The sequence below is a fragment of the Zalophus californianus genome, chromosome 14, assembly GCF_009762305.2.
Source record: "Zalophus californianus isolate mZalCal1 chromosome 14, mZalCal1.pri.v2, whole genome shotgun sequence".
Classification (NCBI taxonomy): domain Eukaryota; kingdom Metazoa; phylum Chordata; class Mammalia; order Carnivora; family Otariidae; genus Zalophus; species Zalophus californianus.
In genome coordinates this window covers 36,065,955-36,085,216 of record NC_045608.1, presented here as the reverse complement: position 1 = coordinate 36,085,216, position 19,262 = coordinate 36,065,955, and the positions used below count along the sequence as shown (strand labels likewise).

Below are 19,262 nucleotides of genomic sequence, written 5' to 3'. Positions count from 1 at the left end.
TCTGTTTGAGCTAGTTGTATATTTTGTGATGTCGTTTTAAGCCAACTGTAATGTAGTTTTCCAAAGTGATATTTTGAAAGCAAACAACTTCAAGGTATTAGCTTAAACCTGAACTCATCCTTTCTGTTCTAATCTACTGGCTTTCAGTTCCTCTGTCTATAAAAGTAATAACTCATAGCAGTTTTGCCTGAGTTCCTGCACCCCTTCACTGGATCCAGGATTTGAAGAGTCTGAGTGAGTAGAGGAGCTTATCATAAAGCATCTGACAGTGCATACATCACAGGGGTTTATTGGATAAAGATGTGATCCCGGTCCACCTGCTTCAGGTATTTTATCGAATTCTTATTCTCTTGCAGATCACCTACAAAGCAGTCAGTTCCTTTGACCCCGAAATAGACTTATCCAATCAAAGTGGAAGAGTTTCAAAACTGGGGAATGAAACCCATTTTCTGTTCTTCGGACTGTATCCGGGGACCACTTACTCCTTCACCATCCGAGCTAGCACAGCTAAGGGGTTTGGACCTCCAGCAACAAATCAGTTCACCACCAGAATATCAGGTATTATACCTTTGTGAGTTATGTCTTTTATCAGAGGTAGCGTTTTTGTATTTTTCATCCCCATTGTCAAGGATACAAACCTCACCCCGACTGACCCATTGTGTTCAGATTAACACTTTGGCGTGTATGAAAATCAGACTCATGGAATTGAATGAGATACTGCAAATACTTATAATTCAGGAGCTTAAGATCCTCCTGCATTAGGAAGTAGGCATGTTGTATCAGTTTGCACTGGAGGACCTGAGCATGAGTGAGAGTTCTAGTCTGTGTGCTCCTACCCCCTTCACAGCACAGGTTACCAGAGCAGCAACATTGGAGAGATATCTTTAATGAGCCGTGAACGACTGAGTGCTCAGCAGAAAGACAGCGTTATATGGAGTCTGCTTCCAGAAGGCTCACCCTTCCTTGGGACCTTCACCGTTAGTAGTTGCATGTCCTCTGCGATGACAGAGGGGTGGTACCAGGCACTTACAGCCTCCAGCTTCTTCCTGGTAGAGACTCAATTATGCCATCCGACCAAAGACAGAATTTGAGAAGTATTTCTGGGCATGTGCAACTGTGCAGAAAATGTCTTTGTGCTTCAGACTAGAGGAAATGGAGTTGCCATCTGCTGGATATATAATAGCAATAAACACAATTCCATGGACATTTCCTTTTTCCCCCTTTGGGTATGAGTGGTGAAGTATTTGAGTTTTGGCTTTGCCTGTTTTGGTTGGGGGGAGATGAGCAGGAGGCTGGTGAGGGAAATAACTCTTTCAATCAGTCAGTGTTAGCTAAATAATATTTAGCCTTATTTTATCTATTGTCCCTCATTTCTAGTTTTTGGAAAGTTTTTGCTTAGAATCAGAGGCAGGGAAGTGCTTACAACAAGAGTACTATAGGGGTGTGTGGGTGACTCAGTGGGTTAAGCATCTGCCTTCAGCTCAGGTCATGATCCTGGGGTCCTGGGATCAAGTCCCACGTTGGGCTTCCTGCTCAGCAGGGAGTCTGCTTCTCCCTCTTCTCCTCCCCCTGCTTGTGTGCTCTCTCTCTTAAATAAATAAATAAAAATCTAAAAAGAAAAAGAATACTATAAGCACTCAATTAGGTTTTGAGGGAGGGAGGTTTGGAATTTTGTTTTTAAGCAATTATAACTTAAGAGGAAATTTTTCATCGTGTAAGATTTTATTTATGAGCACAAACTCAACTTTGTTCAAGTTCAAGTTCAATGTACACTTGATATTTGATATTCAAGTTCAAGTTCAATATATACTTGATATTTCATAAGAAGCGTTAGGTAATAACAGTATGGAGAGTTGGAAGAAGAGGAAGACGTCCTTGGGAGGTTAGGAAAATGGCATAGGTCATACATTTCTAGAGACTACTAGACTTGGAATCAGAAAATCTGGCTTCTAGTTGTAATTTTCCATACATGTCCTCTCTGATCTTGATCAAGTGCATTGATACCTGGATGTAATTAAGATGATATAATCTGGTGCTTGAACTTACAATGGAGACTGAAGAGGAAATGTGTGCCAGTATGTGTATTTCCAAGCCTCCATTATTTTGGTAATTTTGCCCTATGGAAACCATATTTCAAAGAGTATTATCTTAAAGAGGATGTTCTTTTAGAAAAAAAACAATTCATTTTTACCATTTCTGTTATATAAAAATTCTGGTTGATATGAGTCTGACCACTGTTAGCCCACCAAGTTCATACAGTTTTATCCAAAAACAAAGACAGTTGACATTTTAGTTAGCCTGCACAGATTCTTCAAGAGTAACTATTTGATTTTTATAGTTCAAAGAAAATTACAGTTTATGGGCCCCAATTTTCTACTTTCATGGACCTCAGATAACTATTTTCTATACAAAATAATAAGTCTGTGTTATGAATCAGAGTTAATTTTAATAGAATTGGAGTTAATTTTTAATGCTGAGAAAATCCAATAAATGGAAATGAGATATAACCCATGTCTTTTACAGAAAAGCTTTTTATGTGTAAGAGATTTAAAAAACTATATTTGTAAAAAAAATGATCACTAGTGTTCTCATCAGGTACCTATACCATGTGCCCTCCCGCATCACAGCCTCATGAAGTGATCTATCTAGTCCATGGTGATGACAAAATTATTGAAGAACTCTGTCATTATCTTCTCGTAAGAATGAACAATCTAGAAAACAAAGAATGCCAGGAAATGGACCTGGAAATAGGATTCACATGAAGTGGGGGAAAAGAACTAACATTGGTAGAATTATATTTGGCTGGCTCTCTTTATTATCTCTTTGAATTCCCATAATAACCCTAGAGGGTAATTTCTCCTATTTTGAAAGAAGGGTAAACTGAAGCTCCAGAGATAATTTATGTGCCTAAGCTCTTAGGCTGTTTAAAACAAAATAGAAAGTCAACCCAAGCCTTTCTTACTCCAATTCCCGTATCTTTTCCACCTTCCTGCTCTCCCTGAGAGCCCACTAATGGTCACTAATTTCAACAAGCCTCTCTGGCTTCTAATAGTCTTCTTCAGATCCCTAGATGGATCTGTGGCATACACAGAGTCTTCCATTTTGACTTCGATGGGAGAGCTATAATGTTCAGTTTTATGATCCTAGTGATTATTTCTTAAATATGCATTTAAAGTTATTTTTAAAGAAAAGCATACCTACCAGTAAGTACACAAATTATAAGTGCCCAGCTTGATGTATGTTCTCAAGCTAACCTACACCCATTTAGCAATAATGGAAATCGAGAGACAGAATATTACTAACACCTCACAAGCCGCCCCATACTCTCTCCCAGCTTAAACTCAAGATCAAAGAAGTCAACATCTCCTGGTTTTAGCAGTGGTTCCTGATATTCTCTGTAGGGTATATACACAGAGGCTGCCCATGGTCGGTTCATAGCTGCAGTTTAAGTGCACTGTGTTCTTAATGTTCTTTGCAAATGGAACTAGGAGGAAAACTGAAAAGATCGACCAGAAATAATGAGTCTCCCATCTCACACATTTTTCCCCCAGCACCCTCTATGCCGGCTTATGAACTCGAGACCCCTTTGAATCAAACGGACAATACAGTGACAGTCATGCTGAAACCGGCACACAGCCGAGGCGCGCCTGTCAGGTACTGAGCAGAGGCGGGGTGGGCTGGCTCCAGGGAGATAGACACTAACATCAAATTGATGAATTTCTTGACTGTGTTTTCTAGGGATTTGCTGCAAACATCAGGCAGCGTGTAAACCTGTATCTTTATTAGCTCTAATTAAAAGAAGTGACTCAGGAAAGGGGATGTGCTTTGATGTCGGGTGAGCAAGTATTGTGAGCAGTTTGATGCTGATGCAAGTGGGTTGTTCTTTGAAGATATGGAACAAAAGCCTTAGTCTGTTGAGAGGTGGCTTTACTTCTAAAAAGTAATTGCTTGCTGCAATTTAGTTACCCAAGGGCCGATGACATTTTGATCCTGAGCTCTGTTCTTTAAATGGACCTTTGGTTTTTTGCTTGTTTGTTTGTTTACCTGGGGCTTTAAGTCAGTTAACTTTTGGGAAATTGGCTAATTTCTCCATTGAATATGTGGTGGTATATTTATTTTTTTAAAAGAAACCAATGATTGGAAAGAGCATTGTGAAGCCTTTATTCAAACATATTTAAGTTTATTACCAACATGTAGGCCCCATTTCTCATCCCATGATGATTTATATAGCTAAGAAATTATAAAGTGTAACTTTTACGGTGAATGAATAAAATAAATTTATTCGTCCTGGGAAGGAGCAGAGGAATGCCTGAATAACTCTTGAGTATGAATTTGTCATAAGCTCATTAATCTATATAAATGAAATTGCTGCTTGTTTCAGAAGGATTTAGATATTCTGTACTAGCAGAATAGATTCCCTTCAAAGTAACCTATTATTCTGAATAGCATACCCCGAGGAAACATTTACATTCCCATTTAAGGCTATATAGGGCTTGTTTCCATACACCTTGTGTAGAATTTTACTCCATTAACCTTTTGAAACCTGGCTCTATTTGATCATGTTTTCACTACAGTGTCATAGGGCAATCAGTTGAACTTCTTTTGACATGATAAAATATGTACAAGTTTCATTTCACAGAGTTAGCAGTAAAAACAGAACAGCATTTGTTGATAGTAAAGTCCGATTAGGGTGGGATCACAGAAATTTTTATTTAAAAAATCTAGAAAATTTTATGACACAATTTCTAGTTCACTCTGTTGACTTCACACAGTAGTAAGGGATTTTCCTGTCAGGGATTTAGGACCGCCATTCATAAGTGCAGTCTGTGAGAACACTATGATATATGTCAAAGCTCTATTCCAAATTTAAGCTATTATTACTGCTAGAAAAATGTAGCCACTGACACTACCTAGGCCCTTTGTGTTGACTTGTGTGCAGTACCGAGGGGTTGCCCTAATCCGAATGACCCAAGAGTGTGTACTCATTAGACGACTGGCCAAGATCTGAATGTATCTGTGACCATGGGTCACAGACTTTTTTCACTTCAGAAAGTTGAAGTATTATTAAATGAAAATTGATGCTCTGACCATGTCCTTGGGAGCATCATTTTCTTGTGACCAATTTAAGAGTCGCCTAGCCTCAGCAATGCGGGCTGTTAGGACAGGGGTCCGTGTTCTCCTACCAGAGCATCACAATAAAATGAAAACATACAGGCCACTCACCTTCAAGGCCTCCAAATGGAAGGGATCTGAAATCCTAACCATTGCTCCAAAACAGCCAGTTATTCCCAGTTCTACTTTATTCTCACATAAACTCCTTTTTCATTTTCTGTTCTTATTGCCTTTTTCCTTCAAACACTTCCAGTCGGATTTTCGTCCACCTCTCTGTATAGATCTTTTCAAGTCTGAGTTTTCAAATAATATTGCTTTGGGCCATCTATATCAGCCCCCTCCCCAGTTCTCCTTTCCTTACTTTTTTGAAGTGCCCTCTTGCATTCCAAACTAGTATTCATATTTTCTAAACATGCCTTTCAAAGGCATTGTCTTGTTGTTTTCTTTTATACCTTTCTGGTTGTTTTTGGAGACTGGAGCCTTACCAGTTAGTTAATTGTAGATATCCTCAGGCTTTTTATTCTTATATTATAAAAATACACATTCAAATGCTTGTCAGAGTGTCCAAAATAACACGGCTTTACCACGTTTCACATCATTTCTTAAAGGCCAGTCTCTAATTCTGCTAACATTTCAGTGTTCGTCATCTAAATCTGTGCTGGAATCGGGATCAGTTCTTACAGACACTATTCAGTAAGCATTACAGGCAAACCCACTATAGATATCACCTTAATTGGAAGGATACTTACCTTAAATGGGTAAATTTTATTGGCACAAATTTGAGAATAGAAATTATCTTGACCCCTCCCCCAGTCAAAAAGTTGTGTTTTTTGTTGTCGTTGGGTTGGGTGTTTTTTTGTTTTTGTTTGTTTGTTTGTTTGTTTTTTGGGGGGTTTTTTGGCTTTTTTGGTTTGTTTTTTGGTTTTTTGTATTTTTTTTGCAGAAAAGTGTTCTTTTCAAGGGATTTGGTGTTACAGTACAACATAATGGGACTGATTATCTATTGAGGAGATGCTAGACCAATATATCTAGAAAGACTAGTTTGGAAAAAATGTCCATAATACTCTCAAACTAAATGAGGTATACGAAAATTTTCAATTTCATTTAGTGTTTAGAGAAATGAGAACTCTGATTAGGGAATCGTGGGGACCTAAAATATAAAGCCATAATGTAGATTAAGACATTTGAACACATCTGGAAATTTGCAAAATGCACATGTAATCAAACTGCAATACAAGAAGGCTTTTCCCAAATGATAAGATAAATACTAGAAGGAGGGAAATAGAAGTAAACATCTGTTTGCTTTTCTGGATTTTGCACAACATTATATGCTCAAAAATACTGACATTGTGTGATTTCCAAAGCCAGTTCTTTGAATTGATTTGATTTTTCTTTAATCCATAATCATTGATGTTAAAAATTCAGCCCCACTTCATTTATGCACTTCACTAAGTAAGGTGGTTCTGCATTCATTCCATTACAAACACTCAGCTTGCTTAATGCAGATTCTTAAAATTGCACTAAACTCTCAATGTAAACGATTGCTGTCTTTTTATTAATCAACATATCAGCTCTGTCACATAAAATTATTTAAATCCTGAAATGGAAGAACACAAATTCCATCACTCTAGCTAGTAAACTAGCACCTAGGACAGAATTTTAATGTCTGTTCATGGGTCCAATTTTTTTTCTTTAATAAGACAGGGGAAAGCTTAATTTTCTTTTCCTCATTTAGAATCCCCTCATTTCTCTCTCTTCTCTCCACTGTTCATTACACGCAGACATAATCCAACAGAGAAAATCCTTGTAATTTGCCAGTAAGATAGCAGCTCTAAATAAAGAATGATTTTTACACAAACTATGTGCTTTTCTTGCACTAACAAAAATTCTCTCCGTGATTTTACTCTCGTGATATATGTACTATGTGCCAGTGTCCCTCATTAATGATATTTTATACGTTCTCATGGTCTATAGCATGAGACTCCTTCACGTTGTTGCGCCTTAGGTGATGGTGTTTTCAAATGACTCTCATTTTTGTTCTTTAGGCATTGTTGCTTCAATTTATTCATAAATGTTTTGAAGCTATATGTCTTCTTAATTAAAACTCGGTGCTTGAATATGTTAATTAAACATTCTGATATTCATTTCAGTGAAATGTTAGAAAATTACCATTTTAAGTACTCATTCTTTGATTCATTCATTCAGGAGAAACTACCGAGTGGGGAAAACATCTATAAAGTTGCCTGTCCATGGGGATGGGAGGTGGGTAACAATCACAGCAACAACCAAAACATTAAAGCTGATGCCTAGGGCGCCTGGGTGGCTCAGTTGGTTAAGCGACTGCCTTCGGCTCAGGTCATGATCCTGGAGTCCCGGGATCGAGTCCTGCATCGGGCCCCCTGCTCGGCGTGGAGTCTGCTTCTCCCTCTGACGTGTGCTCTCTCTCATTCTGTCTCAAATAAATAAATAAAATCTTTAAAAAAAAAAAAAGCTGATGCCTAAACGTGCAAATACACTTTTAATGGATGGCAGCCACCTTGTTCTTCTAACAAGGGTAGTCCTAATTATTTTAATGCTGTGCTTTTACTGTCACTGGTAACTTCTTATACTACAGATGTCTTTGCAATGAATGCTTCCTCAACAGTTATATTTAAAAAGTGAATAGGTCCAGTTGCTGAGAATCAGGGCCACAGTCTTAAAGCAAATAGGAACTTCACTCCATTATGAATCTGGAAGAGATGAGGCCATAAGGAAGAGATGGAAGAAATATTTTGCCTTATTTCTTTAAAGCACATGTCCTGCTAGGTAAGATTTCAGATGAGACAGGGAATATTTTCTGTTAGTAAAAGGCAGGCATAAATGTTTTATTCATCCAAAACACTTTTGATTTTAAAAAAAGACTTATACCATATAAAAACTTCAGTTTCATATATAAATCAAGAATTTTTTTATTTTTATATAATATGTTCGGGTTTTTATTAAACAGATTTCACCCTGAATTCATTGCTGCGGTAGACTTGACAAATGTGTGCTGTTTTCATTTACTCCTCTTTGTCACTTTTCCCTGATGCTGCTTTGCCTTAGGTAGGTAGCCAGAAAAATGTGTACGGATCTTAAAGCCTCATTGTTCACTTCTAGTATTTCCTGATTTAGCCAAACTACTCATCAAGTATTCTTCTGTAACAAATCAGATAGAAAATTTTAAAAATGTATTAAAGGATGCTATTTTTTTCTCATAACTGAGCTCTTTGTCCTTTGAAAACTCTATGCTGTGTTCTTAGACCAAGGTGAAGGACAGATTTTCATTCCATTGAGGATAAATAGTCAGTAAAGCAATTGTGTTTACCTTAAGAAAATTTGTTAAATTTCCTAAAAATGCTTGATTTGATCCTGGAGCTGTAGGGAAAACGAGATTTGTTCTTTTTGTGGTCAACAGCTTGCACTCATGTTCCCAGCTGGTTACCACACAGAAGTTTTTATTAAAGGAATTCAGCAGGAGAATGTCAGGGAGTCTCTGAAAACTGCCACCTCAGAGGGGACAGTGAAACAGATCTTTTGACAGTAAAAGCAAGGAAAGAGATCATTATAATTAATGAATGATAGGAGATAATCATGCCTTTGGTTTTAAGAAGTTTCCTGTAGAAATTACACTTGTTGGCATATAATTAATTTTGGTTTGGGAAGTTTAATATTAGGAAGTATGGACCAGATATTAATTTTTAAAAAGTTCTTTTAAGGCAGTGGCAATCCATTTGATTGTCTACCATCAGTAAGTCCAAGGAAAGACATTTTCACTCCATGCCCACCACCAGCTTGGATATCCTGTTCTTTTCTGCTTCATGCAAGGAGCTTATAAGTAAATCAACATTATGAGGTTCTTGTGAGGATTACAAGAGGTAATATTTTTTTAAAACACTCCAAACTGTCCTTCACACCTACTAACTGCTATATCAGTGTTTTTTCTTACAGCAGCCCTTTCAAACCGTGTCAGTAGGTGGTTTGTGTTGTTTCTTTTCATAGGACTAACTCTGGTCCTCTAGCTCTTCCTTTTCTCATTTTTTTTTTAAATCTGATATCACAAAAAAGGTCTTAATTTTACAAGAAAAATAAATTAAGGATTTAACAGTTGTCTCTATCAATAAAATCGTAAATAATAGAATGCCAATAAATTCTGGTATCTCTACTACATTTTGAAATTTGATTGCATCTGGCTACCTATTTATTTCTGAATTTGCAAGGTTTTAGTTAGGAATTGATATTACAAATAGTTAATGAACTCTTCGCTGTCCCAGTTCTGTAGTACAGCTCTTTAAAAAGGTTAGATGTTTCCCTGCTGGCTCCTGAATCATTAGCTAATTATGGTTATGGCCATCTCTACTGAATAAACTTAACCATAGAACAAAAGGAAACTGAGCTCTGTTTATAACCATTCTGAAAGTGAAATTCATAATCTGACACCAGTGGGTGTCTTGTCGAGCAGCTGAGTCTTGCAGATGGATATTGTCCAAGAGATGTCCAAGAGTCAGTGAGACACAGAACTTGGCTCAATGATGTCTAATGTTCTATTCACTGTTGAAGAATCCGATTCTTCCTCCCATTTCTTAAAAAATATCTGTATGTATACTTGTGATTCAAGTACCATTTTATGGTCATTTAATCATTATGATTATGTTAGAATTTATTCCCTAGATTCTCTTTTTAATCAGAACAGTTTTGTCCAAGAATTTGATCTTGGGTCAGAGGAACCAGTTAAATAATGATTTGCAAATATTTTTTATTTTTTTTCCCCAAAAGTTTATGGGAATGACAATATTATTCTGAGAATGGAAAAACTATCATGTAAAACCTCACAGCGCAGAGTTTACCTTAAGATCCAAAGATCCTGTAATATAAATTTAAAGTAATATAATTTTAGATTAGCCTATTATAAGTCAGTGTATAATTTCCATATCTAAATAGCACTTTGCTCTAAATTAATTAGAAACTGCTGAATCTGTCAATAATCAAGACCATTGTGACCTGAGACACAAGATAGCGTCAGATGTCATGCATCACCTTTTAGGCGAGCAGGCAGAATCACTCTTTCCTCCTTTGGCATATTCTAAGGAAGAAAGAGTAATATTCAAATAATTACTCTGTTTTATGGGTCACATAAATTGTGGACCTAACTCTTAAAATGAGCCCCAGGATATAGGGGAAGGACATACTCGGGAGTTAAATAAACCTAGTTTCAAATCCCAGCTCTCTCAATGACTAGCTATGTGACTGTTACCCATTTCTTCACATCTCTAAACCTCGGGTCCCTCATCTTTGCAGAGCAAGGTAATATCACCTTATCTCAGGAGTTGTTAGGATTATAGTTATTAAGGACTCACTAGGTTTCGGGCACTGTGCTGAGTACTGGGAACACAGAGGAGCCTGTTATGGGCTCTCTTCAGGGGTTAGCAATCTAGATGGGAGCGACCAGCGTGTCATCTGGTCCCCTATTGCAGGGATGAGGACTGGCACAGAGAGGCCAGGGGCAGGGGTTGTACACAGGACGGTCAGGTAAGACTTCAGAGAAGCAGCTCCGAAGCCGAGCAGCTGAGTCTTGCAGATGGATATTGTCCAAGAGATGTATGTCCTGGGGAGGAATTTGCAGAGGAGGTTAAGTGTGTGGCAGGGAATAAATAATGAGTGAGACAGCTGAGTTCCAAAAGGGCAGGGAGGACTGAGCAAGTTGGCCTGATCTGGGAATGAGAAGTGTGTTAAAATTAGAGTGGGTAGAAGGCGTGGGGGGCGGGGGGGCAGGGAGATTGGGAGATTGGGAGATTGGGGCTAGATTGGGCAGCCTTATGCTCCGTGCCAAGGAGTAGAGATGTAGCCTTTCGGCAGTGAGTAGTCACTCAGGAGCTTTAGGCAAGGAAAAAAATGTAAGGAAGATCAGCCCTGCAATGGGGGAAGGGTTAGCCAGGGACAGGGCATAGGAGAGCTTCAGACGAAATGTGGCTTGTGGATATGCTGAACCCACTCTTCCTTTCCACTGGGCCCAATTACAACATCGCTAACCTTTAGGCATGAAGGGAAGGGATCCTGCAGGTGCCACATGCTAATTTTTACTGGAGACGGTATTTAAAGGAATCCAAACCATTTAGTCCTTTTTAGAGGGAAAAACATACTGACTAACCAAAGCAACTGGTGATATTAACTGTTTAGAGTATTGTTAAAGTGGACACTGGAATGCTAGAAACTGAAAGCTGATCTTAGCAATGACTCTCTATCTAGTAATTTATTGGAAATTACTAATTGTATGAATATTTTTAAATCTCAATTTTCCCAAGCAGTAGAAACATGGCATTATTAGTCCCCCTCCTTGCTGAGAAGCTTCTGGATCTTTCTCCTTTTGCATCCTTCTACCTTCCTTTTGCTACGTCACCCTAACCCCTTTGCCCTGAACCTGTGCTCGCTGCTTTTGGGATGATTATAATCTGTACTGGGTTGTGTATGCAATGCCTGCTGAACGGACACAGTGGTGTCTTTGCCTACTGAAAGCCAGAGTGCAGAGGCTTCTCTGAGTACCAGTCTGCTTAGTGGATGGTTGTGGCTAGTTCTTGCTTAGGGCCAGGGAAGACTCAAGTGTTGGATCGTACTATATCTTGTTTCTGCTGTCCCAAAGGAATCCACGCTTCTCTCAGAAAAACTAGGTGCTTGAGACTGAAACTACAGATTACGTGAAAGCCTTTGAGTATCGTGTACACTAGAGGCCAAAAGTTATGCATGACTGTCTCCCTAGAGGTGAGAGCAGGTAGCGCTCTGCATTCTCTGACCCAGACTGACCAGCCGCGCAGAAACCATCCATCAGGGTCACTGAGGTAGGCATACAGGTTGATCTCATTTTCCACTGACTATAAAGTTACATGCTACTTTCCCCCCGTCTCTCTGGACCATCTGTAAATGTTAACAGTGGAATAATTTACAAGTAATCTTTGTTGTAAATCCAGAGCACCAGAAGGTTACAAATGCCTTGAACTGAACACTGCATCGCCTTAGTTACAAATCCCAAAGCCGCTATGTCCTTTGCTCTCAGGAGCTGCTAGGTCTTCCTAATCACAGTTATTGATTCCAGGGAATTTAAGGGATGAGTTTCTAGAGGTGTTCTGAGCTAAGACTGAGAGCTTTTGGGAGCGAAGATCTTGGAAATTTTGATGAAGACTAATTGATTTAACTATAGATGCCTCATTTTCACTTTTTTAAAGTGCTAAAATCACATATATCTGAGAGAAAAGATCCCAAGTTTTAAGACGCTGATCGAGTCATGTGTGGCACAGAGTGGGCAAGCCAACCCAGTGCGCTGCTTAGAGCCACAGGCTTTCAGAGCTGAGGGGCAGCCCCGAGAGGATCTGGCCACTTTCCTGTTGTGACAGCACTTTTGATCCTGTTGTGGGGGCATAGCCATATCATGAGTGTGGTTTTCCATCATCCCCTTCAGAACATTTCATCCACCAGCACATATAAATACATTCAGTGTGATTGTTGATGGCAAGAACACTAAAGCCCACAAAAATTCTGACATGACTTCTGTTTCATCAAAAATGATTTCATTAAATATATTATTATCTGATACTTGGTGGTCACCTGTATTTGGTTTCCAGCTACTTAACTAATACTTCTGTTTGATGTCAGCCTGTTTGATAGCAGAACCTCAGGGGCACTGGGAGTTTTTCCGTATCACCACATCGCTTTGGTGTGGTTCCCTGTGTCCTACTTACTCTACTTCTCTGCTTTGACCTGAAGGTAAATATCTTGACCAGTGTTGGTGCAAGTGTTTTCTGCTCAATGAGAAGCCATAAGAACTGTCTGCATTGTTAGTATCTAATTAACATTCTTGTCCTCTGCCACATTGCAAAGTGTTAGAGCAAATTTCACAGTTGACATTTGGCTATTATTCAGTCATTCTTCATTCATTTACCAAATATCTACTGAGCACTTTTATGATCAAGTCACTGTGCTAAGATGGTGATCAAGCTGGAGAGAAAAGTCCAGAGTATTCCAAGAGCATCTGACAGAGGATGAAATCTCAACCAGGAATCAGGATAAGCTGTTTAGGCTGAAATGCAAAAGAGAAGTAGGAGGTAGGCAGTGAGGGGCTGAATGCAGGTATAGGTCCACCCAAGAGAGTAACAACCTGGAGAAAAGCCTGGAAGAAGAGAAAGTAAAGAGATGTAAACAGGGGTCATCTTAGTAAATACAATTAAAAACACACACAGAGTAAACGAGGTTTGCCTAGCACTCAGGAGTATTAATTAGATTTATGCATTTAATGCTGAAAGTGAGCATTTTCCTACATGTAAAATTCATGTAAATGTAATAGGAACTGCAAAAGGATCACAAAATAATTTTCATAATTTAGTTTCTGAATATCATTCACTACCTCAAACCTAATTAAGTGTGCAATAAATGTTTATTGAATTGAACCTCATCTTTTTCTTGTGAGCAAAAGTAACTTCTGTAGATAAGAAGCCAGAGGACTAAAGTCTCCTTTTAACTAGTTGGACATATTGGGAACAAGAAAGATTTTAAATTTATATTTTCATCTTAAATAAAAATTACATACCATGTCCTGTCCATATAGGACAGAAGCATGAAAGAATACTCTACCTTTACCCTTGAATCAGTTTGTCATTTTTTTTAATTAGAAGAGAAATTCAGAAAAGCTATCAAATAAGCCATTACTCCAAATTCAGATTCCATCAGGAAGATCCCTATAATCGTGCACATCTGTACTGACTCCTTTGGAAGCTATCATGCTTCTCACCTCTCGAGATCACTGCCCCCCAACCTTCTCCTTTACTCCCATCCTCCTATCACTGCCTTCGTTCATGCTTTTGCCTTTCTCGGCTCTCCAGTCCCCACTGCACAATGTGGCTGCCCAGATATTTCGCTCTCCTGCTTCATAATTCATCAGGGTTTCACCATTGCCCTCATGATATATCCAGACTTTGTTTAACATGAACAGTGTCTATATCCAGTCACTTCCTGGGTCAGCCTCCCTTCTGGCCATCCTAAAAAGATGTAAATATATGCTCAGTGCTGAGAATATGCCAGGTTGCAGTTGATGTGTTTTTAGGATGGAATTGTCTTTCTTCTTCCCTCTTCTACTCACCCACAACCCTCAACACACGCAAATGATGGGACTGTAGGATTTTTTTTTTTAAGGTTCCTTCTCTTTTTTTTCCTTAAGATTTTATTTATTTATTTATTTGAGAGAGAGAGAATGAGAGATAGAGAGCATGAGAGGGAAGAGGGTCAGAGGGAGAAGCAGACTCCCCGCTGAGCAGGGAGCCCAATGCGGGACTCGATCCCGGGACTCCAGGATCATGACCTGAGCCGAAGGCAGTCGCTCAACCAACTGAGCCACCCAGGCGCCCTGGACTGTAGGATTTTTAATGGGGCAGAGATATGATTGCATTTGCACATTAGCTCAACCACCGGGGCAGGGCCAGAGAGGAAGGAAATTTGACCCATAAATCTTCCTGGCAGAAAGTTAACAGGTTGCCCAGGTGTGTGCTTCGGTGCCGTGGCCCCCACCAAACACGGGGGCTGTTGGGTGGGAGGAGGCTGGCAGGTACTTCCATGGTACACTCTGAGTTTTCTCCAAATGACTGAAGTGAGTGGAATCTGATGTCTCTAATGTAAATCATTCTAGGACTTCATCTAATTAAAAGAACATTTGGCATGGGCCCGAAGCCTTGGGTTTGTGACCTTGGGCTATCCTCTGAACTTTGGCCCTTTCTTCAGTTCTAAAACTGCAGTCCAGTACATGCTCCACCTCTCTCACAGCCTTGTCAGGAAGATTAATTCGACCAAAAGTTCTTTGTAAACTGTAGTGGTCAAAAAGGGTAAAACTATGATATCAGGATCTGCTTAACAAAGCATGTTGGCTAGATTGCTATTTAGTGTGGATTCCTTTATTCCCTGCTTTTGATAATAAACTTCAGATTTCTAATCATCACTGTCCTTTAACATTTATGCCCATTTACTGTGATTATCACTTAAATAGGATCTATGTTCCAAGGGGGTGCATGGGTGGGGCTCAGTCAGTTAAGCCTCCCAACTCTTGGTTTCAACTTACGTCATGATCTCAGGGTTGAAGATAGAGCCCTGCATTGAGCTCCATGCTCAGTGTGGACGGAGTCTGCTTGAGATTCTCTCTCTCCCTGTCCCTCTGGCCCTCCCCCTGCTCGCACTCTCTTTAAATAAATAAATAAATAAAATCTTAAAAAAATAAATAAATAGGATCTATGTTCTAAAGGTAACCCATATTTTGACAGTAATTTTATGGAAGTTGTAAGAGCTGTGTGTGTAGTATTAATACTGTACGTTCTTTCCAAAAAATCATCAGAGTTTCAGAAGACCTTGTGTTCTGTCAACCACTATTGGATGGAGTAGTTACAAATACCAGCTCTTTCCTGGGAAGGGAGGCACAAAGGTATTCAGAATCATAAACAGTGTAGCCAACCACCACACAGTTGGATGGTCTTAGGTTTAAATCCTGGTGCATGTTTGCACTGTAACCTTGGGCAAGTCATGTAACTTTTTTGAGTCCCATTCCCCTCATCAGTCAGGTATGAGTAATAATCTACCTCAGAGGACAGCTGAAAGAATAACAGCAAAGCACTCAGGATAGTATCTAACACGGATGTTATCTGCTTAACATAGGAAAGCTTTTCTTATTTATTATTGATGCTATTCTGGCCTATACTGATAGCAATAACATTAACTAGATAATGTGGTGGCCCCTTCTGCCCACTAGGTCCTACTATAATATTCCTGAACTTCAGTTATGATCTGAGCAGTCTGTCATACAGGAATAATAATTACAATAATAAAAAATGAATAATTATTGTGACTTGGACTGAGTAGCTATCATGTGCCAGGCCAATGCTCAGTCCTTTACGAAATGGTTTCTAACCATCAAGAGCAGACATCCTCATCAGATGCCAGCATCCTTGTGTGCAGGAGGTACTAAGGTCTGGGGAGGTGAACTCTCCCTGTGCAGCCCCATGTGACCAGCAAAGCCAAATGCATGTCAGGCAAGTGCTCCCTCCAAGGAGCGTCCGTCACCCCTCCTCGGCCCATAGACCTCTTCCCTGCAGACTCTCAGGAACCCAGCCTGTTGCACCTTCCTTGCCTTCCTTTGCAGACGTGGGCCCCATTGCAAATTAATATCCTCTCTTCATTGTCTCTTCTAGTGTTAAGAAAACATGTTAATTACACCTTTGATTTTAGATTATGATCCTTAGAATCTTTGGGGTTTATCCCTGTTACCTCTTAGAGGTTAGGAGGGTTTTTTTCATGTTGTTCTCTTTGTTATTATTTTGAAACCAACTTATTTGTTTCTTTTTTTGCTGAAGCCCAACTCCCATTACAATTTACTCATTGTTTAGCAGTACAGTTTTGAGTACTTGAAGGACTTGGATTAAACAAATTTGCTTTAGTGTATTGGATTGTTTTAATCAAATTAGTCTTTTTTCTTGATATATGTGTTCTTTTTCATTTCACCATTCTTAATAGTCTCCAGAGAACGAAGAAAAAAAGATACCAGTTCTTTTGAAATGCTTGTTAGTGGCTTTTTAATTGCTTCCTCTTATTCCTTGAAGAAATGTGAACTACAGGAGCATCATAAATTTGGGGGCTAAATGTTCTTTTGTCAGTGCTTGAACCTTTTGAAAGGTTCTATCTGGTTCTACTCCTTAAATTCTTTAAGGAAAAGAGCTCTAAATATCTGACTTCCAACCCAATTTTTTTTCCTTTTTTTCATTGGGATACACATAATCACAAAGACCAAAATGTCATTCAATGGTAAAACTTCAATTTTATATTACTATATTGGGCTTGGTTTTTTTTATTACTTATTATAGCTGAATTGCAACAGTGTGTGTTAACAAAAGGTGCTAAATCTCTTATTACCACCACCACCATCCTTCCCCCACCTGATTTTAGGTGAATTTTATTGTATTAAAAAATAATGCTCTGGATTCCTTTACTGCCAGGACACAAAGATCATTTTTATTAATGTTGCTTCTAGGATGACAATGTCAGTCATCTCTTTGAAAATTCATTTTGGAAACTAAGTTTGTTCTTCAAGAACCCTTGAAAAGAAGCTTTAAAAATGGCAAGGGAAGATAATAATAATAGAGTAGATGTATTTGAGCATTTATACAATGAAACTTAATTTAACTTTCCCTCAAACTCCATTTCAAACTTGCTTTTGTGCATGAAAATATAGTGCATAGCTGTCCTTCCCCTATTTTTCAAATTTTCTCCTCTTCAACATTATCTCCTCTGAAGGATTCTACGTATTAGATCAGAGCTCTGGTCTTACTACCAGGGCCTCCACGGCAGGTGCACCAGGGAGCAGAGGCCCCCATGCTCTGTGGGACAGCAGCTGGGCCTTCTGTAAAGCAGAGAGGCTGCCAATGGACGGGGGCAGCCGGAAATGGCTCTCAGGGCCAAACTCGACAACCACCCCCAACCCCAAAACACAACAGAACACAGCTGTAGGGGCACCTGGGTAGCTCAGTTGGTTAAGCGTCTGCCTTTGCCTCGGGTCATGATGTCAGGGTCCTGGGATCGAGTCCCACATCGGGCTCCTTGCTCAGTGGAGAGCCTGCTTCTCCCTCTCTTTCTGCTGCTCCCCCTGCTTGTGTGTGCGCTCTCTCCCTCTCTCTCTCAAATAAATAAATAAAATCTCTAAAAAAAAAAACAAAAACCCACAGCTGTAGTATTTTGATTTGACCTTAATGATTAACATGGATATCAATTGAAATACTGACATTGAGAAATGATGGATCTCGTAACCTGAGGATTGATCATACAAGGCAGAAAGAATAGTTGCAAATTTGCCTGACAGCGATTTGGAGAGAGCTACGTAGAGCGGAACAGAGACCAGGACTGCATGTTTGTGGGCCTCTTTCCCCACCCGCCCCCAGAGAGCAGAGGCCGCTCGGGTCTTGGTCCTCATAGGTGGCCATGGGGGTCAAGACAAGGAGCCCTGCTTGGCATGCCCTCTAAGGCAGTTTTCAGGGAACTCTTGGGCAGGACTTGGGGAAGTGTCTGGCCTAGGGCACAGCCCATTACCTCCAGTCTGCTGTACTAGCGATAAAGAGTCCTTACAGGTTCTTGGAAGCTGTTGCAAGCAGTCATTAGTGAGTCTGAGGTTAAAGTTTGTTGGAACCCCGGTGGGGTTTTGTTAGCACCAGTGATTGGAGAGAATGGGGACTATATAGGGAATCTAAAGACATTAGCTTTTTTGTTTGTTGTCATGCCTTTATTTTTAATTTGGGAGGAAAGCTGGTGGCCCTAGGTAGGACAACAGTCTTTGGGTGTTACTGGTGGGAATGTTCAGGCACTAGGTCCAGCCCAGATGTCCCCAGTGAAGAGATGCTGTAAAAGGTTGGCGTCAACATCATCACTCTTCCCCTGCATTCCACTGCACTTGGTACAAACCCAGATCAGGTCCCTGTCGTAGCAGTTCTTTGTTTGAGTGACCTATGTCTCATACCCTTCGGCTGGTCTTCTCAAGGACAGGGACAGTCTGCGCTCAGTTCCTCCTCTTGTTCTTCCCTCATGTCTGGTACCATGCTTGAAACATGATAAATATTGTAAAAAGGAAGGATGGAGGACACATGAATGAAATAATTGTGTTCTCCTGTATTGATGTGGAGACTTGCCTAATCTTGTGCCAGGAGTTATAAAATATTAGATCTTGAAAGGATCTTACCGTTTAGTCGATGACTTAGTGGCAAAGCTGGGCCCAGTGGCCTATGGTATGGTGACTCCCTAGTTGTTCTCTCCATGGCACCCACCTTTGGTTCACCTGCCTTTTGTTTTTTTGTTTTTGTTTTTGTTTTTGTTTGTTTTTTTCTTTGTAATTTTTTTAATTTGAATTCAGTTAGCCAACATACAGTCCATCATTAGTTTTTGATGTAGTGTTCAGTGATTCATTAGTTGCATATAACACGGAGTGCTCATCACATCGCATGCCCTCCTTAATGCCTGTCACTTCGTTACCCCATCCCCCACCCAGCTCCCTTTCCACACCCTTCAGTTTGTTTCCTGGAGTCAGGAGTCTCTCATGATTTGTCTCCGTGTCTGATTTCTTCCCATTC

The 19,262-nt window shown here is 39.7% G+C and overlaps 1 protein-coding gene across 7 annotated transcripts in view; it reads left to right on the top strand.

Annotated features, from left to right (window-relative positions):
• Nucleotides 1-19,262, top strand: part of PTPRM (protein tyrosine phosphatase receptor type M) — an 824,645-nt gene that overhangs the window by 522,861 nt on the left and 282,522 nt on the right. For all 7 annotated transcript variants that reach the window (XM_027575435.2, XM_027575436.2, XM_027575438.2 and 4 more), the window contains exons 10-11: nucleotides 357-558; nucleotides 3,552-3,654. In XM_027575435.2, coding sequence (XP_027431236.1) covers nucleotides 357-558; nucleotides 3,552-3,654 — 305 coding nt within the window. The remainder of the gene's footprint in view (nucleotides 1-356; nucleotides 559-3,551; nucleotides 3,655-19,262) is intronic.